The following is a 19,822-nucleotide window of genomic DNA, read 5'->3' as shown; positions in this document are numbered from 1 at the left end:
TATGGACTTTCAGAAGGTAGTAGATAAGATTCCACATCAGAGACTGTTGACAAAAATGAGAGTCCATGGAATTGGAGTCAGCCTATTGACAAGGATAGGGAATAGGTTAGGAGGTAGGAGACAGAGAGTAGGGATAACAGGTATGTACTTAATTTGGCAAGATGTGACTAGTGGTGTCCCCCATGGATCTGTACTGGGGCCTCAGCTTTTATAAATGACTTAGATGAAGGAACAGAGAGCCACATATAGTCAAGTTTGCTGATGACACCAATTTAGGTGGCACAGTAAATAGTGTAGATGGGAGTAGAAAGTTGAAAAGGGACATCGATAGATTAAGCGGATGGGTAAAACTGTGGCAGACAGAGTTCAATATAAGGAAGTGCAAGGTGGTTCACTTTGTAATAAGTAATTATAAAAAATAATTAAAAAGGCTGATGGAATGTTAGCCTTTATCTCAAGAGAGCTGGAATACAAAGGGATTGAAGTTATGTTACATAAAGCCATATAAAGCTCTGGTTAGACTCCATTTAAAGTACTGCGTTCAGTTCTGGGCACCGCACCTCAGGAAGGAAAAATTGGCCTTGGATGGGGTGCAACGCAGATTCACCAGAATGATTCTGAGGCTAAAAGGATTAAATTATGAGGACGGGTTGCATAGACTAGGCTTTTATTCCTTTGAGTATACAAGATTAAGGGGTGATCGAATTAAGGTATTTAAGATGATTAAAGGAATTGATGAGGCATAGAGAAATTATTTCCTCTGATGGAGGAGTCCAGAACAAGGAGCCATAACCTTAAAATTAGAGCTAGGGCATTCAGAGGTGATGTCAGGAAGCATTTCTTCGCACAAAGAGTAGTGGAAATCTGGAACTCTCTATCCCAAAAAGCTAGGTCAATTTCAAAACTGAGATTGCTAGATTTTTGTTAGGCAAGAGTAATAAGGGTTACGGAACCAAGGTTTGTAAGTGGAATTAAGATACAGATCAGCCATGATCTAATTGAATAGCGGGTTCTAGGCTTAATTCTAACATTCTTATTTTTTGTATTATTTCAGTCTTGTGTGTGTCATATATCTTGTTTACACAGGCTGTTCTAATATTTGAAATGTATAGTAGTGTTGTTACTCTCCAATAGCAGATCACAGAAAGGTCTGATTACAGTTATTGTTGGATTATTGTTGAGAATTCAAGAATTAGGAACAAGAATAAAATATGCTTTTTCACATTTTTAAATAAAATGCAATGTTCTGTCCTTATTTTCCATGACAGTTTTAATTACTATTATTAGATGCTTTTTAAAACATTTTGAAATTTTGCATGTGTTTTTCCAATTCATGTATAATTTTATTGGCATCTGTTGAAAAAAAATCTAAACAGATTTTGAAATTTTCCCTCCATGATGATTTAAGAGTGTAGATTTATTTTGCATTTTCGTGTGCTTCATGCCCAAGGAATGCTTATTCCCCGGGCGCAAAGTAAGAAAAAAAGGGCGAAGACCGATAATACCCTGGTCTCAGCCCCTTAATGTTGCCCTCGGGTTTCTAGACTTCCCTGGGAGGTGGGGGGAGCAGAGTGCCTGGGCATACCATAGGCATAGGTTAAGGGCTACCATGCTAATGAATGGGGATGGAACGCTCCTGGTTCTCCTGCCTCGTTTTCCTCCCCTGCACTGGAAGACTGCCCATTTTGAGGGGTGCCTAACCCCTCTCTGATTGGAGGATTGGACAGGAGGCAGCAACAAAGATAACACGATCCAAGGTAAGTGTCTTTTTTCTTCCAGGGACAGGGATCAGCAGTAGAGGCCTTCTGGTTGCTGTTTTTACCAGCTGCCATTCCTGTTGCTTCAGTAGGAGCTGATTTTCCTCTGTCGTTTCCAGGTGTTAGGTCCTGCCAGGGCATGGACCTGCGCTGGAGGAATGTCTGGCTTATGTAAATGACCTGAACCCACAAATACAGGAGAGTTTAGGTCATTGCAGAAGAAGTGGACTTGAGGTGCTCTCCTCCTACCTGGTAGCAGATGAAAGAAGGAACAAGAATATCGTCCTTATTTTTGTTTCTTGCAATCAAATGGATTTCGAGACTTGAGCCTGGTGCTCTGATTTAAATCAACACCAGTTGATTTAAATGAGTTGAGTACCTGATTGTACTCATCAAATTATTTACAGAAACACTGGCTTTGCATAGTAAAACCAGAATGCTTGGAAAGACCCAGATCACCACGCACAACCTGGACCTGAGGCTAGGTGTTTCCAGTGCGAAGGGTAATCATCAGCAGCTCCTGGAAGCTGGTTATAGAGTGAAATGAGCCAAGGCTTGGGGGCAGCTCATCAGTCTGCAGTCATACTTTGGGAGTAGTTCACCTGCCTGCACCTTCATTTTGGGTAAATGTGTGGCATGGGGAGGCCGAGAAATTTGCAGTTGTTTTCTCTTATTCTGTTGCTCTGTGTTCTTTTTTTTTCTTCATGTCAAATATCACTGAAGACAACTAAAATTATGTAGGGCTTTGCCCCAGGTCTTATAGAACATCTCCCTTGGACACTCTGCAGTCTCCTGTGGTTCTTCTGATTATTGTCGATGTGCCATGGCATCGGGTCAAGACCAGTTTGAATTTTCAGGTCAAGCAGTGCTAAAGGCTGGGGAATAATGGAACTAATGTGGGGGAGCAGGAAAAATAGGAGGGGAAGAAGGAGGTAAGGAGAAAGGGGAGCAGAGGAGGGAGTAGACAGTGGGAGGGGGATTGCTGAGGAAGGGGAATTCAGAGGAGCAGGCGTAAGGGGATTGAGGCATTGGAGAAATACAGCCAGTGGGGGTTTTCTGCTGTGGATGGAAAATGCAGTCAGGGGGGCTATGTATAAGGGGAAATGAAGTGGGGTAGGAGTAGCCTGTGACAGAGAATTGCAGTCAGTGGGGTGTTGGGTGGGAGAAGAGATTGGCAGCCAGCAGGTGGGTTGGAACAGGAAACACAGCCAGCAGGGAGGGAGAGGGATTGGAAGGGTAAATGCAGCTAGCAGCAAATTTAAGCCAGTTGGTGTTGGTGGGGGATCGCGGACTGAATACAATTCATGACTCAGTGGGGAGGTCCATGATTCCTGCTCAGAAAGGGCGTGGGAATGTATCAGGTGGGGGGAAATCTATGTCTGAGGGAGAGGTCAGGGTAGGAAGCTTTTGCTTTTTTTTGCTCAGATGCTGAGACTTCTGCTGATGCTTCAGGGATTCCTGATACTCACTGGTTACTTGGACTCACTGTCTTCTAGCCATTATCCTTCAAAAATTTTGAGGATAGTCCCACAGTTCCTTGAATTTATTCCCTTTCCTTCATCCTCACTGGCTGCTTTTCTCATTGTAACCCACCAGCTGGATACCAACCCCTCGACCCCCCCCCCTTCTTCAGAAGTGCCAGTCTGCATTATGTGCTCAAGTCGCTGGAGTGGGGCTTGAACCCACAACCTTCTAACTTCAGACCTTCTAAACTCATGACCACACAAAGAGTGAGATAGATCGCAAATCCGTTCATCAGTGCAGCTGTGTTTATGTTTAAAGTTGTGATGCACCAAGAGTTCCACATCGTCACTCCGGGCAGAATGAACCGCTGGAAAGACCACGCGGTTCTTGGTCCCGCCTCCACGCACGGCGTCTGACGTAAGCGCGGCGGCGCGAGAGGAGGAGGGGGGAGGGGGAGGAGGAGGGGGGCGGGTTCGATGACGGTGGGCGTATGGCGGCGAGTTCCGTGTTTACACCCAGAGGACGGAGCAGAGCGCGGTGTCAGTGAGCGAGGCGCGGCGGAGAGGACAAACAAGAAATAGAGGAGATGCATCTGGTGGCTTGAGAGCGACTCAAAGAACAACGGGCAAGATCTTAATAAAAAGAACGCTTCTCGCCGCTCGCGAAACGGAATGTTTTCCAGAAAGGCTCATGGAGACGTCAAGAAATCTACACAGAAAGTTCTGGACCCAAAGAAGGATGTGCTGACCCGCCTCAAGCACCTGAGGGCTCTGCTAGGTGAGTGAGCAGGCGGACAGGCGTGAGGGGAGGATGAGGTGCAGCACCAGCATCCCCATGGTCGGCGGCGGGCAGTTGAGGGGGAGGGGGGTTTATGGCCTCTTTTTTTTTAAATTTCACCCCCGGTAGCTCTTCCAACCTCAGTACGTGTGTAAGGGCATCCGAATAACCGGACCAAGCTAGTGGCAGGCGCGCATGCGCGGGCGAGATTGGCTTGCACTTCCTGTCAAAAGAATCAGAGAAATGTGGCGGTGGATGCAATTCAACCCCCCCCCCCCCCACAAACACACATACATACCATAGAGTTGTTTAATTAAAGTATTTTTTTGTACGATGGTAAATTTTGCTGAAGGCGATAGTGTAGGACACATGCATTGATATATACGTACAATTGTCTGGAGCTGTCACATTTTTATATGGTTGGGATAAGCTCTAAATTTTCTCTGGCTTTGGTACTTGATTTCTATAGACGGTTTCTTACCTCATGTCAAATTTGTTGTATTTTAGAACTGAAAATTGCTATTGATTGAATTGATGCTTTCGGTTGTGGAACAGTTGTGAAGCTCAATTGTAATGGCCGTCATTAAATGAACTCCAGTTTCTTGGTACAGTTTGTTATGATATTCGTACAATATGCATGACATTATCTATCAACAAAGGCCTGATTTGTATTGTAACTTGAAAGGAACAATGAGAGTTTTCAATCATAAGTATCTGGTTAAGATAGGTTCTGCATCCATGTGTATGTGCTGTTGATTTGAATTTTTAGTATAAAATATATATAATTCAGTCAAGGGGGTAGTCTATTGTGCTGCATGTACAAGTTTTCTTCTCTCATCTAAAGCACAAAAGCTAAGCTGGGATCTGCAAGATAACCTGATTTCTGTCCGTGCCACGAGTGTAGTTTGAAATTAATTATTTTTTTGTACTTGTTGACTTACTAGCATAACATATCTTTTGCTGGAAACTAATAGTGGTTTCTGCATTAATAGCCCCACTTTCTTTTGGATAGTTGACATTGTATTGGGAGTTAGGACCGGGTTCCTGAGAATGTGTCAATAATCGCAATGTGTTCAAAGCAAAATTTGAAAATCTATGAAATGTGAACGAAGTTATATTGTGTATTAAACGTAGTGTATACAGACTCCTGGATGTTCTGCGATTTCTTATGTGTACTGAATTGCTACAATAAGGTTTGGAATAATTAATTTGAAATATAAAGTTGTTGTGAATTTGCAATAGGTGTTATAGATTATTTGATATTGTACTTTTGTAAGTTTTAGACAGCTGTATTTCTTTGGTAATGAAGAGACTGAGATGTCTTTTTTGATTATTTGGATTTATTTGTGGTTCTTACTTCTACAAAGTTTCTCTACACCTGAGGCACAACTGAAGTTAAAGTAATGTTAATTGAGGCAGATGTTGCATAAGTGCACTGTACTGAGCCGAGACCTTGATGGGTGTACTTGATTGGTGGTAGTATCTACATTTCTGATTGTAATTAATTATGGCAATCAATATGGATTACACAGCTTCTGCTCTGGTTGTGGTGAAGAGCCTAAATTTCTATATCCATGTTGTTTGAAGAATGATTGGTCTAGAATTCCCCAGATAGCTCTTCTGATTTGCAGACTGTATAAAATGTTTTACAAACAGTCTTGCTGCTTGAGTGAGATTTTGTTCAAGAGCCATCTGTCTGACTGTTGGTGTTCTAATGTTATATTAACTTGTGGCACATCCTCATGGTGAAATGCAGTGTGATGCAATGTTTACACAACTCTACTTAGTAAACAAAACTTAATAACTTTTTTTTGGGTGAATTTTGTGCGTATTAAAGTAAGGGATGGTGACGCTGAGGAGGAGAACAATCCATTTTGGGCACCTGGTGTCAGCAACAAACTCCTGGGTCATGTCATCATGGTTAGATAACAATGCTGTCACAATGTGGCTCGGGTGCTCAAACCTTGAGCACCTGAGCTGCACCGCTGTGAATTTTTCCAGGTATCTTATGGCCTTTCTGAGTGATATTGTCAATTTGTGCCTAAATAGGAGCAGTTTTATGCTGGATGCCAAACTCATTAACAACTGGATTCAGAGTTCCCAAAAGTCATTTTGCATAGGACCTGTACAGCCAACTAAAGGAGATTTTCATTCCATCATTTGGGGTTAGATTTGAATTCAGGTCCTGGAGATGAAAGTCCAGTGCTATAATTCACTGATTCACCCAGTTTCACCACTCCCACTACCCCTGCGCCACCCGCCCCCCCCCGCCAACCAAAAGTGTATGTACTTCTAGACTTGATATTAAAATATGGCATGTTGTGAGTTCAGAACTTTGGAGAAATCTTCTTTACTGCAGTTATTTGCATCTCAAAAGTAAAAATTTTCTCTGGTTTTCGATTGAGTTCTGCCTATTTAGAACACAAGTTGATTACCTAAGGCATTGCCCACAGAAAATCAGAATAACATTAATTTCTGAGTGCATGAGTGATGCTGTAGGTGTATTTATGGGGACCTACAGCTTCTGGAATTTATGAAGCCCCATTTACTGGTAGAAGTGCACAGCTGCAGGCTGCTTGCATGACAGACAGCTTTATAATAGGGAAAATCCGATTGCGAGGCCAACGAGATGCATGACTGAATCATCATCATTGGTCGACTATCGTTGAGCCCCAGTGACTTTTTTTATTCGTTCATGGGATGTGGGCGTCGCTGGCGAGGCCGGCATTTATTGCCCATCCCTAATTGCCCTTGAGAAGGTGGTGGTGAGCCGCCTTCTTGAACCGCTGCAGTCCGTGTGGTGACGTTTCTCGGTTCTCCCACTGTGCTGTTAGGAAGGGAGTTCCAGGATTTTGACCCAGCGACGATGAAGGAACGACGATATATTTCCAAGTCGGGATGGTGTGTGACTTGGGAACAACACCACCTGCACATTCCCCTCCATGTGCCTGCTGCTCTTGTCCTTCTAGGTGGTAGAGGTCGCGGGTTTGGGAGGTGCTGTTGAAGAAGCCTTGGCGAGTTGCTGCAGTGCATCCTGTGGATGGTGCACACTGCAGCCACAGTGCGCCGGTGGTGAAGGGAGTGAATGTTTAGGGTGGTGGATGGGGTGCCAATCAAGCGGGCTGCTTTATCTTGGATGGTGACGAGCTTCTTGAGTGTTGTTGGAGCTGTACTCATCCAAGCAAGTGGAGAGTATTCCATCACACTCCTGACTTGTGCCTTGTAGATGGTGGAAAGGCTTTGGGAAGTCAGGAGGTGAGTCACTCGCCGAGGAATACCCAGCCTCTGACCTGCTCTCGTAGCCACAGTATTTATATGGCTGGTCCAGTTAAGTTTCTGGTCAATGGTGACCCCCAGGATGTTGATGGTGGGGGATTCGGCGATGGTAATGCCGTTGAATGTCAAGGGGAGGTGGTTAGACTCTCTCTTGTTGGAGATGGTCATTGCCTGGCACTTATCTGGCGCGAATGTTACTTGCCACTTATCGGCCCAAGCCTGGATGTTGTCCAGGTCTTGCTGCATGCGGGCTCGGACTGCTTCATTATTTGAGGGGTTGCGAATGGAACTGAACACTCTGCAATCATCAGCGAACATCCCCATTTCTGTCCTTATGATGGAGGGAAGGTCATTGATGAAGCAGCTGAAGATGGTTGGGCCTAGGACACTGCCCTGAGGAACTCCTGCAGCAATGCCCAGGGGCTGAGATGATTGGCCTCCAACAACCACTACCATCTTCCTTTGTGCTAGGTATAACTCCAGCCACTGCAGAGTTTTCCCCCTGATTCCCATTGACTTCAATTTTACTAGGGCTCCTTGGTGCCACACCCTGTCAAATGCTGCCTTGATGTCAAGGGCAGTCACTCTCACCTCACCTCTGGAATTCAGCTCTTTTGTCCATGTTTGGACCAAGGCTGTAATGAGGTCTGGAGCCGAGTGGTCCTGGCGGAACCCAAACTGAGCATCGGTGAGCAGGTTATTGGTGAGTAAGTGCCGCTTGATAGCATTGTTGATGACACCTTCCATCACTTTGCTGATGATTGTGAGTAGACTGATGGGGTGGTAATTGGCCGGATTGGATTTGTCCTGCTTTTTGTGGACAGGACATACCTGGGCAATTTTCCACATTGTCGGGTAGATGCCAGTGTTGTAGCTGTACTGGAACAGCTTGGCTAGAGGGGCAGCTAGTTCTGGAGCACAAGTCTTCAGCACTACAGCTGGGATGTTGTCGGGGTCCATAGCCTTTGCTTTATCCAGTGCTCTTAGCCGTTTCTTGATATCACGTGGAGTGAATCGAATTGGCTGAAGACTGGCTTCTGTGATGGTGGGGATTTCGGGAAGAGGCCGAGATGGATCATCCACTCGGCACTTCTGTTCTTTGCTCCTGTTCCTGGTGTTTTATTTTAGACTGACCATGGTTGCTTTTCCGTTGACTTTTATCTACTACATGACTGCCATTTGCTAATTCAAGGATTAGCTCCTCCGCCTTTTCATTGCACTTCCTCCATCACGGCTCTCACTCCTTTCCTCCAGGCACTCAAATCACCGGAGCCTTTGGCGCTTTCTGGAGTTGGCCAGGTTACTTAACTGCCGCCCGGTATTCGGTGTTGACCAGTCATAGGTTGTACCGTCTATTGTCATTACGGTAGCAGGTTTTAACACCTTACCTGACGAGCATGACAGAATAATGATGCCCAAATAAGGAGTGTGCAACATACATAGAAAATATAATACATTATTCTAGATAGGTAATGCATAACTTTATAGGGACAGGAGTAGGCCATTCATCACCTCGAACCTGTTCTGCCATTCAGTTAGATCATGGCTGATCTGTAGCTTGACTCCATTGACCCGCCTTTGATCTGTATCTCTTGATACCCTCGTATAATAAAAATTTGTTGATCTCAGTCTTGAAAATTTCAATTGACCCCCAGCATCCACAGCCTTTTGGGGGAGAAATGTCCACATTTCCACTATCCATTGTGTGAAAAAGTGCTTCCTGATTTTAATCCTGAAAGACCCAGCTCTAATTTTAAAATTGTGCCCCCTTGTTCTGGATTCCTCGAGGAAATAGCTTCACTGTATCTACCCTATCGGATCCTTTCATCATTTTAACCACCTTAATTAGATTACTCCTCAACTTTCTAAACTCAAGTTTATGCAACCTGTCCTCATAATTTAAACCTTTTAGCCCCTGTATTATTCTTGTGAATCTGCGCTGTATCTCCTCCAAGGCCAATATATCTTTCCTGAGGTGTGGTGCCCAAAACTGAACGCAGTATTCCAGATGGGGCCTGACCAAGGCTCTGTACAACTGAGGCACAACTTCCTCCTCATTGTATTCCAACCCCCTTGAGATAAAGGCCAACATTCCATTAGCCTTTTTGATTACTATTTGTACCTATCCACTAGCTTTTATTGATTTGTATACCTGGACACCCAAATCCCTTTGCTGCTCCACAGTTTCTAGTCTCTCGCCATTAAAAAAAATCCGATTTGTCTTTATTGGATCCAAAGTGGATTGCCTCACATTTTGAGGTAATGTGTGTGATGAAAAATGAGGAGAGGCAGTGTACACTAAATGATACAATTGTAAAGGGGGTGCAGGAACAAAGAGACCTGGGGGTTCACATACATAAATCTTTGAAGGTGGCAGACAAGTTGATAAAGCTTTTAAAATAGCATATGGGATCCTTGGCTTGGCGAGACCATGCAGACGCTGCGACAACGGATGAACGGACACCGCGCAACAATCGCCAGACAGGAGGGTTCCCTCCCAGTTGGGGAACACTTCAGCAGTCAAGGACATTCAGCCACCGACCTTCGGGTAAGCATACTCCAAGGCGGCCTTCGAGACACACGACAACGCAAAATCGTCGAGCAGAAATTGATAGCCAAGTTCCGCACCCATGAGGACGGCCTCAACCGGGATCTTGGGTTCATGTCACGCTACACGTAACCCCACCAGCGAACAAATGTTATCTGTTTTTAATATAACGGGTCATTTGCTGTCTTTCTCTTCCTTCCGGATGTTTCTATGTTTCTGCCTCTCTCTCTCTCTCTCTCTCTCTCTTTCTTTTTTTTTTGGTTGTTTGTATATTCGGTGGCCTTGTAGGTAACATCTCTCTGTCTGCACACTGTGATTGCCTTGGCAACGGGCAGTTGGAAAGACTATCTGTAATCACCAGGTATTGTTCTGTGATTTATAAATGCGAAGGGTTCGAGGATTTCATTTCCGCATTCACCTGAGGAAGGAGGAAGCCTCCAAAAGCTTGTGAATTTCATATAAAATTGTTGGACTATAACTTGGTGTTGTAAAATTGTTTACAATTGTCAACCCCAGTCCATCACCGGCATCTCCACATTATAAATAGAGGCATAGAGTACAAAAGCAAAGAAGTGATGGTAAACCTTTATAAATCACTAGTTAGACCTCAGCTAGCGTATTGTGTCCAATTCTGGGCACTACACTTTAGAAAGGATGGCAGGGCTTTGGAGAGGGTGTAGAGAATTGTACCAAGGATGAGGGAATTCAGTTATGTGGAGAGGCTAGATTGGATTGTTGGGATTGTTGTCCTTAGAGCAAAGAAGGTTAAGGGGAGAGTTAGTAGAGATATTCAAAATTATGAGGGGTTTTGATAGAGTAGATAGGGAGAAACTGTTTCCACTAGCAGTAGGGTCAGTAACCAAGGGACATAGATACAAGATAATTAGTAAAAATATCCAAGGGAAGATGAGGAGAATTTTTTTTACACCGGGAGTTGTTATTATCTGGAATGCATTGCCTGAAAGGGTGGTGAAAGCGGATTCAGTAATAACTTTCAAAGGGGAAGTGGATATATACTTAAAAAGGAAATATTTGCAGAGCTACGGGGAAAGAGCAGGGAAGTGGGACTAATTACATAACTCTTTCAAAGAGCCGTCACAGGCACAATGTGCCAAATTGCTGCCTCCTTTGCTGTATGATTCTATGATATGTTCCCCACGTTGAACTCCATCTGCCACAGTTATGCCACTCACTTAATCTGTCTGTGTCCCCTTGTAACTTCCTGCTCCCATGTACACAACTTACCGTGTCTTCTAACTTAGTGTCATCTGCAAACTTGGATATACAACTCTATTTATTCATCCAAGTCATTACAAGACCACATGTCACATTCTGGCAATAAAAGTGCATTCCTTTATCCCTATTCTCTGTCTCCTACCTCACAATGGGTCTTACAGTACAATATGTTAAATGACCTTCGTTCATCAACTTGAAAAGGCATCATGATAATACCTATGCTGATTGTAATGGATTGTTTTGTATGTTCTCAGATTAATGCCCTAATCCAGAATTGAGATTACTTTTGGCACAATATTGTTTGTTTAGGGGCTGCAAGGGAAAGAAAGATTGAGGATATAAGATTTTGAATAGTGACAGGAAAAGTGAATTAAGCAGGATGGGGGGGGCTTTTCAAATGCTTAAAGTTCTTTGGACCAAAATCCAGTTAGCCCTGGATACACATTAATAACTTAATTTTCTAAATTGATTGGAAAAAATGAGGTATTCTATTTTGTATGTAGTATAGAAAGTTGTTTCGAACTGCCAGAAGCTAATTTGCATTTCTTTCCTGGTATAGGGGGTATTGTTGTTCAGCAGTTTGTCATAAAGAATGTGTTATGTCATAGGAATTGTGGAGGCTGTAAACATGTTGACAGCTAAAAAGGAAATGCGGTTATATAATGACTTGATTTAATGATGTGTATGCATTTAGCTAATGGTTGTCACAGCTTTGACGGTTTGTTTGCTTTGAGTGTGAAAACAGTTTAATCACTTTTTATCTTCTGGAGCCTCTTTTCCTTTAAGGATTTCAGTCATGCAGTTTCTTAAAGATTTCTGCAAAACTTTGTTTAAATGTGTGTGCATGTAGTACAGTCCTTATGGCAGGAGTTTCCAAACTGTTGGAGCTGGTGCTGAGACATGTGCCAAAATCAGTGATTGTGCCACATATGATTATGTAATAATGCAAGCCCCATACATTAAAAAATGAGATTTCCATATACGATAAAGTAAGGCAGTGTAAGCCTCCCAATCTCCTTTTCCTCAATCCTTCCCCTCCTTTACTCACACATCCTCTTTCTTCTGAAACCAGGTTCTTTTACTCTGTTCGCATTCTTTTCTCTCTTTTTACCCTCCTTCCTCTTTTTGATCTCCCTCTTTCTCTACTCTCTCTCCCTTCTCGCTCTCTCTTTTATCTACCTTTCCATTTAGCCCTCACATTCTCTCTCAGGCATTGCAGAAAGTCAGCTTCTAACCCACTTAACATGATTACCATTATTCAGCCAGCATTACAGGTCGATTTTTTTTTAAATTAGAAAATCTTACGTTATAATTCAGAAGCTGATAGAGGCAGATATTGTAACAAATTATTTTCACTAATTATAAAAAAGTGTTTAGTTTGTGCTTTTTTAGGGGAAAGAAAGTATTATTTTGGCCTTGGAGTACACTGTACGTTGGGCTTTTGAGATAAATGGCTAATTCCTTCCTCTTTGCTTAGAGGCAAGGAAATTTATTATGGAGCTATGTGTTTGCCAACTCAAACTTGTCATTTTATTATTACAAAGATGATTGATCAGACTTAAAATTGGCATTCACCATCAAGGATCCCAGGATGATCAAGTATTGGATTACTTTGTAAAATGAGGATGTTAAGTGTCATCTTAGTGTCCAGTTTGTCTGTGAGAGGTGATGTCTCGTCAGCTGTTTCAATTATTACCAATTTTGGCAAATAATATTGCCCCAGCCACCAGTGGATTCCCTTATAAGGTATTTAATTGCAATCATTATGTAACTTCCTTTATCTTAAATGTTTTAGGAACATAAGACCAGGAGAAGGTCATGCAGCCCCTCGAGCCTGTTCCACCATTCAATTGTATAATGGTTGATTTGTACCTCAACTCCATTTACCCACCTTTGCTCCATAATCCTTTGATACCCTTACCTAACAAAAATATATCAATCTCAATTGACCCAGCATCCACAGCCTTTTGGGGGATAGAGTTCCCGATCTCCTTTACCCTATCGAATACCTTTATCATTTTAAAGACCTCAATTAGATCACCCCTCAACCATCTAAACCGAAGGGAATACAAATCAAGTTCATGCAGCGTGTCCTCATAATTTAACCTTTTAAGCCCTGGTATCATTCTGGTGAATCAGCTGTACCCCTTCCAAGATCAGTATATTTTTTCTGAGGTTTGGTGCCCAAAATCGAATGCAGTACTCCAGATGGGATCTGACAATGGCTTTTCAACAACCTTAAATGAATTAATTGCATCATTCTCTTTGTTGCTTTTTATGGTCCGAGATTGTGCCTTCAGGACCGCAGTAGATTGAAATTCCACAGATAGTGAATATGTTACTAAATGTACTATAATGGGAAGCTCCTATTTGTAGCTCTGACTTACTTTCTAATGGCTTGAAAAATTCACTCTTAATGCAAACACAGATATATTTTGTGAATTTTTTTCCCCAGAAATTGTGAAATACCGTTGCATATTGAGATGCAACTCAGTGTATTTCATCGAGTTGCATCGAAACTACAGGCCATTCGGCCCAACTGGTCTCTGCCAGCATTTATTCTCCACATGAGCCTCTTCGTCCAACCCTATCAGGATACTCCTGTATTCCTTTCTCCTTCATGTGCTTATCCAGTGTATCCTTAAATGCATCTATGCTATTTGCTTCTTCATGACCTTCATTTTGAACAATGTCAATAAACTTTTATATCAACAATATGGGTATTTCACCTAGCGAGTAAATACATTGCCTGGTATGGTACAAATACAGACCACAAAGGTCTCCCATTCAGTTCTGATATGTGCTAAGTTACTTGAGTTCAGCTGGGCAATGGAGGGATTGGCCTTTGTGTGTCTGGATTACTGAGGGGAAATATTGTTCAGTATTCTTGATTGCTGTCAGAGCATGGAAAGTGCACGTGTATTGATATGATATTGACAAGATTGGACGTGGGTGTGATGTCCCACTGGACAGTCAAATAGCTTGCCAACATCGAGGCCCTTACATGAAGAATGACCCTATGTACAACGTTCCAGAGAGCTGCGGTGCCTATGGGAACAATGCCCCAGTATGACTTGGTGCCATCAGCACGGGAGAGTTTAAAGTTCTGTGGGTATTTCTAGTTTATTGAGTATGTTTTTGGTTCATCTTTTTGGTTCACTCTTTTTTTGGTGCATAATAATTCCAGCTTTTTGTTGGGCTCATTTTGCCTAAAACTTACTTTGCTTTATGGGTTTGGGAATATTATGAAAATACTGCACTTTATTTTAAATTCTGGAAACCGCATCATGTACATACTTTGGTTTTGACAATGCAAGTACATATATATATATATATATCTATATCTATATATCTGTGCATAAGGTGACCTTTTTTTACCTGCTCAAATCGCCTCTTTCCCCCCAAAAGAACTCTAATGTGATATAAGATGAGGGTCAGTATTGCACTCTGTGACCATTGTCTCAGGTTGAAGCAGATTGTTTGCAGCCTCGGTGTTCTATTTAATCCTGAGCTGAGCTTTCGACCCCATGTTTTGTATGCTGGAGGACTGGAAAATGGCCAATATAGTACCCTGTCTGTCTCTCTTTGGTTCCTTTTTCTCTGTTCTGCCCTTGCCAGCCCCCTCTCTCCCTCTCTGTGTGCGCTTTCTCTCCCCCTCTCTGAGGGTGTGGGCATCACAGCAATTGGGTTGGGGCATCCAAGGTTTCTCTCTCTCCCGCTCTTCCCTCTTTGGATTACCGATCTGTGTGGACTTGGGGTTTTTCGATGTTTTGTATGTAATGTTATGGTGAAAGTTAGCAGTTATCAGAAATGCTGTTTCTAAACTTTGCATGCTAATAGTTTATTGGAGAATTTTATGTAGCCATTTTTCATTTCTTCGCATCTAAAAACTAACCTACAATTTTGCCAGCTGTGGCTTATATTCTTGGAGGAGTGGGAAAAAGAACACAGAAATTCAAATTCCTTGAATGGGTCAGCTGATTTATGTAATGTGTATTTTCTTCTTCATCCCAATAGTGGTGGTTATAAGCCGCATCATGAGAGATGACAGTGCGGGTTAGAAGACCACACAAAAAGTGCTTATTTGAAGAAGGAAACTTCAAATCTCCTGGAAAGAGAAGTTGCTTTAATTTTGTCTGTTGTCTCTTTATTTTAAATTGACTAGACAGCATACCATCACAGCTCCCATTTACACAAACTATTATTTTCTATTCAAAAAGTGGCTTCATAATAAAAATGTGATGCCAAGATTTTTTTTCTTTGAAATTTTCGATTCAGCATTCCATTCTTTTATGTTAGCTTCTTTATATTTTAATAAGGAGAGGCGCAAGAATTTAGTTAATTGATGGGGAATGTCACACAATAGTCCACTTTATGTGTGGTGTCCCAAAATGAAGTGTGATTTCTGAAAATTTTGTTTGGTGGTTTTGAACCCTTGTGTGCTTCTATCTGCCAAAAGTTCTGTTTAACCTTTTGCCCCTCTGCGTACCCTTTGCATTGGGAGAGCTGGGTAATAAAGTTTGTGCAATGATTATTTTACACACAGTTGCAGTAGCAAATAGGAGAAAACTAAATGTCAGAGTACTGCATATTTCTGTTGAATTTTTGTAGTATCAGGACATTGTTTTCCATGTGTGCTTTTTGTTAGAAGCTTATTCCTTCTCCACCCAGATGGGAATGAAATACCGAGTGGTCTTCCTTTTTGTCCACTTCCATCCATTGCCAAATGACCATCGCAAAGTCATTTTATAATTACTTGGGATCCTCAAATTTTGGCAAAACATCTAAGACCATCTTTTTTTGAAATTTGGATTAGTCAACTTTTTCAGTATTTTGGCCACCTTGTTTAAAATTGTTGTCTTCTCACACTTCCCAAGGCTTAAAATTGGGTTTAAAAAAAAAGCTCAACAGTAATCTTTATGAAAAACCTGCTGCTTAGATGGTTCGTTGTTGCAATTCAAATCTAGCCCAGTCAGTGCCCTGTTGTTTTGCAACCTCTCAAAACTTTTCCTCTTTATGGCATAAAAGAAAGGAAAGGACTTGCATTTATACAGCGCCTTTCACGACCGTACGTTGTCGCAAAACGCTTGACAGCCAATGAAGTACTTTTGAAGTGTAGTCACTGTTGTAGGAAAAAGTGGCAGCCAGTTTGCACACAAACAGCAATGAGATAATGACCAGATAATGTGTTTTAGTGATGTTGATTGAGGAATAATTATTGGCCAGGAGAACTCCCCTGTTCTTCTTTGTAAAGAATCTTACAACACCAGGTTATAGTCCAACAATTTTATTTATAAAATTTTATAATAAAATTGTTGGACTATAACCTGGTGGTGTAAGATTCTTTACATTTGTCAACCCCAGTCCATCACCGGCATCTCCACATCATGTTCTTCTTTGAATAGTGCCACGGAACCTTTTATGTCCAACTGAGAGGGTAGACGGGACCTCGGTTTAACATCTCCTCTGAAAGGCGACACCTCCAGCAAATAAGCACTCTGTCAGTAATGCACTGAAGTGTCAGCCTAGATAATGAGCTTACGTCTCGAAAGTGGACAAATGTAAGGAATCTTACAACACTAGGTTGTAGTCCAACAGTTTTATTTGAAAATCACAAGCTTTTCAAATAAAACTGTTGGACTATAACCTGGTGTTGTAAGATTCCTTACATTTGTCCACCCCAGTCCATCACCGGCATCTCCACATCGTCTCTAAAGTGGAGCTTAAACCCATAACCTTCTGACTCAGAGTGCTCCATTTTATTTCTTTTGGAAATAAAAATATTATTTCCAAATGAAATGGACCAATAAAGGACATGGTTGGATTAAGGTTTTCTGAATATTAGTAGCAGGGGTGAGAAGTAGGAAAATATCCATTTCAATTTGGAGGGAAAATCTCTCTCTCGTGCAGGTTTGAAATACCAATCTGTATGGAAAACATGAGGAAATATAAGATACAGGCCTGCATAATGGTTGCAGGAACAATATTTTTGCTGAAGTAGTTTGTTTCTAATAGTTTAAACATAGCATTTTTTCCATTGAATGGTTTAAGCTATTTTTTCGAGTGTTTATACATTGTACTCTTATTCCACCTTTTGTGGAAGAAGTGACCTGCTCAGCTTTGTAATTACATTTTGCCCAAACGGTTCAGGAAACGCTCCATTTGGATTACTGTCTATTAATTCTAATGTACTAAATGATATTGCAGTAGCACAAAAACTGATGTACAGTGTACTGAAAATATCATACTCACAGGCCCACTGAGAGGTCGAGCCTGCTTGGTTAACCAATTAGTTTGGGTAGTTGTTGTTCATTGTATATCCTTACAAGGTAGTATGTCTACCATTTTATGCTGTCTTTAAGTAAAGTGAAAGGAATCTACAGAAGTCTGCATAAAATGGAAAAACGTTACAAAAATGTACATCAGCAGGAGGCATCCTGCTTGCTTAGAGTTGTATCCATCCTTGGATGGTACATTCTTATCTGGAGTAGACTGGTGCCAACAGGGCATGTGAGCATTTCAGATTAAAGCAGATATCAGCAAAGAACATTCACAATACCTTGTGTTCACTTGAAATATAGCATAGCGGCTTATGCCCATAGTGACCTTGATTAGAGATTGCCTGGAAATTTTTAACTGGGTGGTATGATGTGGCGGGAACTTACCATCTTGGGTACATGGAAATAATTTTATCTTGCAACCTATGAACTTCTTATAAATTTACAGATTTTCATATATTGGGTTGAAAATGCAAAGGAGCAGGTAGCTGGAATGTAATCATTAGTCAAATTTGGACCGAAACAGAGAACAATGAATAAAGAGCTATGGCTTTAAAAACACATCAGAGCAAACCCACCCCCCACCCCCCCCCACCCCCCCCCCCACCAAAATGCTTTGTAGAGCTGTAATTTTAAATGTGGCATACTGTAACCTTCATCTTCCTCCAGGGCTCTTCTTTAATTTAATATGCTAAATGTGTCACATGTAATGTCACAATAGGTTTCTTTCTATGCGATACTCAACAACAAGTAACACATTGTCTGCTGAAGTTACCATTGCCATTGCACTAAGTTCTCAGTTGATTTGTAGGGGTGGGAGGAGAAAGGTTAAGGAACTGTTTTAACAATTGAGTTGGTGCATTCTGTGAAATGCACAGGTCAGTCTTATTATTAACTTATATTAAAAGCTACATTCCAGTTAGACGTAAAGGGGAAAATTTGGTCAGACCAAATGATACTGGTTGTTCACATGTTTTTATGTAAAAAAATACAATACTGATCTTTAATTTAGATTCTACTCAAAAAGCACGTGAGGCATCTATACCAGACCACCATTACTGATGAGGTTGTTGTTTACTTTTGACACCTTAAATCCTGTGTGTATTAAATATACAATTTTGAAACTTTAGTAGTAAACTCAATTACCTCTGGAATGAGAGTGTGCAAGAATGCTTGAAGCATGTTCAGTCTTCTATACTCTGAGGGGTAATAGTTCACCAGCATGAAAACTGTAATCATTTTTAATATACATTTTGAAGGAAGTAAATTTAAAAAATGGGGAATATATTGCAATACATTGCCTTGCTTGGGAATGTACAAATTAGTTGACTTGTCTGTTATGCTAGTCATTTGAAGACTACTACTTCGACTGATTTGATTTGCAGTTTATTTGGTACTGGCATATGAAACCAAGCAGATATGGTACTGGTTTACAATGTGAATTGCATTTGGATTTGAAACCCCTGGAGTCTCCCAAGATCTGTCGTTTGACCCCCTCCTCTTCCTTATCTACATGCTGCCCCTTGCTGACATCATCTGAAGACATGGGGTTGGGTTCCACATATATGCTGATTTTTTTTTATTCGTTCATGGGATGTGGGCGTCGCTGGCGAGACTGGCATTTATTGCCCATCCCTAATTGCCCTTGAGAAAGTGGTGGTGAGCCGCCTTCTTGAACCGCTGCAGTCCGTCTGGTGACGGTTCTCCCACAGTGCGGTTAGGAAGGGAGTTCAAGGATTTTGACCCAGCGACGATGAAGGAACGGAGATATATTTCCAAGTCGGGATGGTGTGTGACTTGGAGGGGAACTTGCAGGTGGTGTTGTTCCTATGTGCCTGCTGCTCTAGTCCTTCGAGGTGGCAGAGGTTGCGGGTTTGGGAGGAGCTGTCGAAGAAGCCTTGGCGAGTTGCTGCAGTGCATCCTGTGGATGGTACACACTGCAGCCACTGTGCGCCGGTGGTGGATGGGGTGCCAATCAAGCGGGCTGCTTTGTCCTGGATGGTGTCGAGCTTCTTGAGTATTGTTGGAGCTGCACTCATCCAAGCAAGTGGAGAGTATTCCATCACACTCCTAACTTGTGCCTTGTAGATGGTGGAAAGGCTTTGGGGAGTCAGGAGGTGAGTCACTCGCCGCAGAATACCCAGTCTCTGACCTGCTCTCGTAGCCACAGTATTTATATGGCTGGTCCAGTTAAGTTTCTGGTCAATGGTGACCCCCAGGATGTTGATGGTGGGGGATTCGGCGATGGTAATGCCGTTGAATGTCAAGGGGAGGTGGTTAGACTCTCTCTTGTTGGAGATGGTCATTGCCTGGCACTTGTCTGGCGCAAATGTTACTTGCCACTTATGAGCCCAAGCCCGGATGTTGTCCAGGTCTTGCTGCATGTGGGCTCGGACTGCTTCATTATTTGAGGGGTTGCGAATGGAACTGAACACTGTGCAATCATCAGCGAACATCCCCATTTCTGACCTTATGATGGAGGGAAG

General features: G+C 42.2%; 1 protein-coding gene across 5 annotated transcripts in view; it reads left to right on the top strand.

Annotated features, from left to right (window-relative positions):
- The first annotated feature begins 3,685 nt into the window (after nucleotides 1-3,685).
- ralgapa2 (Ral GTPase activating protein catalytic subunit alpha 2) overlaps nucleotides 3,686-19,822 on the top strand; it is a 483,733-nt gene continuing 467,596 nt past the window's right edge. For all 5 annotated transcript variants that reach the window (XM_067989407.1, XM_067989404.1, XM_067989406.1 and 2 more), the window contains exon 1: nucleotides 3,686-3,998. In XM_067989407.1, the coding sequence (XP_067845508.1) occupies nucleotides 3,893-3,998 (106 nt within the window). In that variant the 5' untranslated portion in view covers nucleotides 3,686-3,892. The remainder of the gene's footprint in view (nucleotides 3,999-19,822) is intronic.

Source organism: Heptranchias perlo, chromosome 8 (assembly GCF_035084215.1).
Source record: "Heptranchias perlo isolate sHepPer1 chromosome 8, sHepPer1.hap1, whole genome shotgun sequence".
NCBI classification, from domain to species: domain Eukaryota; kingdom Metazoa; phylum Chordata; class Chondrichthyes; order Hexanchiformes; family Hexanchidae; genus Heptranchias; species Heptranchias perlo.
The sequence above is the reverse complement of the archived record's forward strand: the minus strand, read 5'-3'. Positions and strand labels throughout refer to the sequence as shown.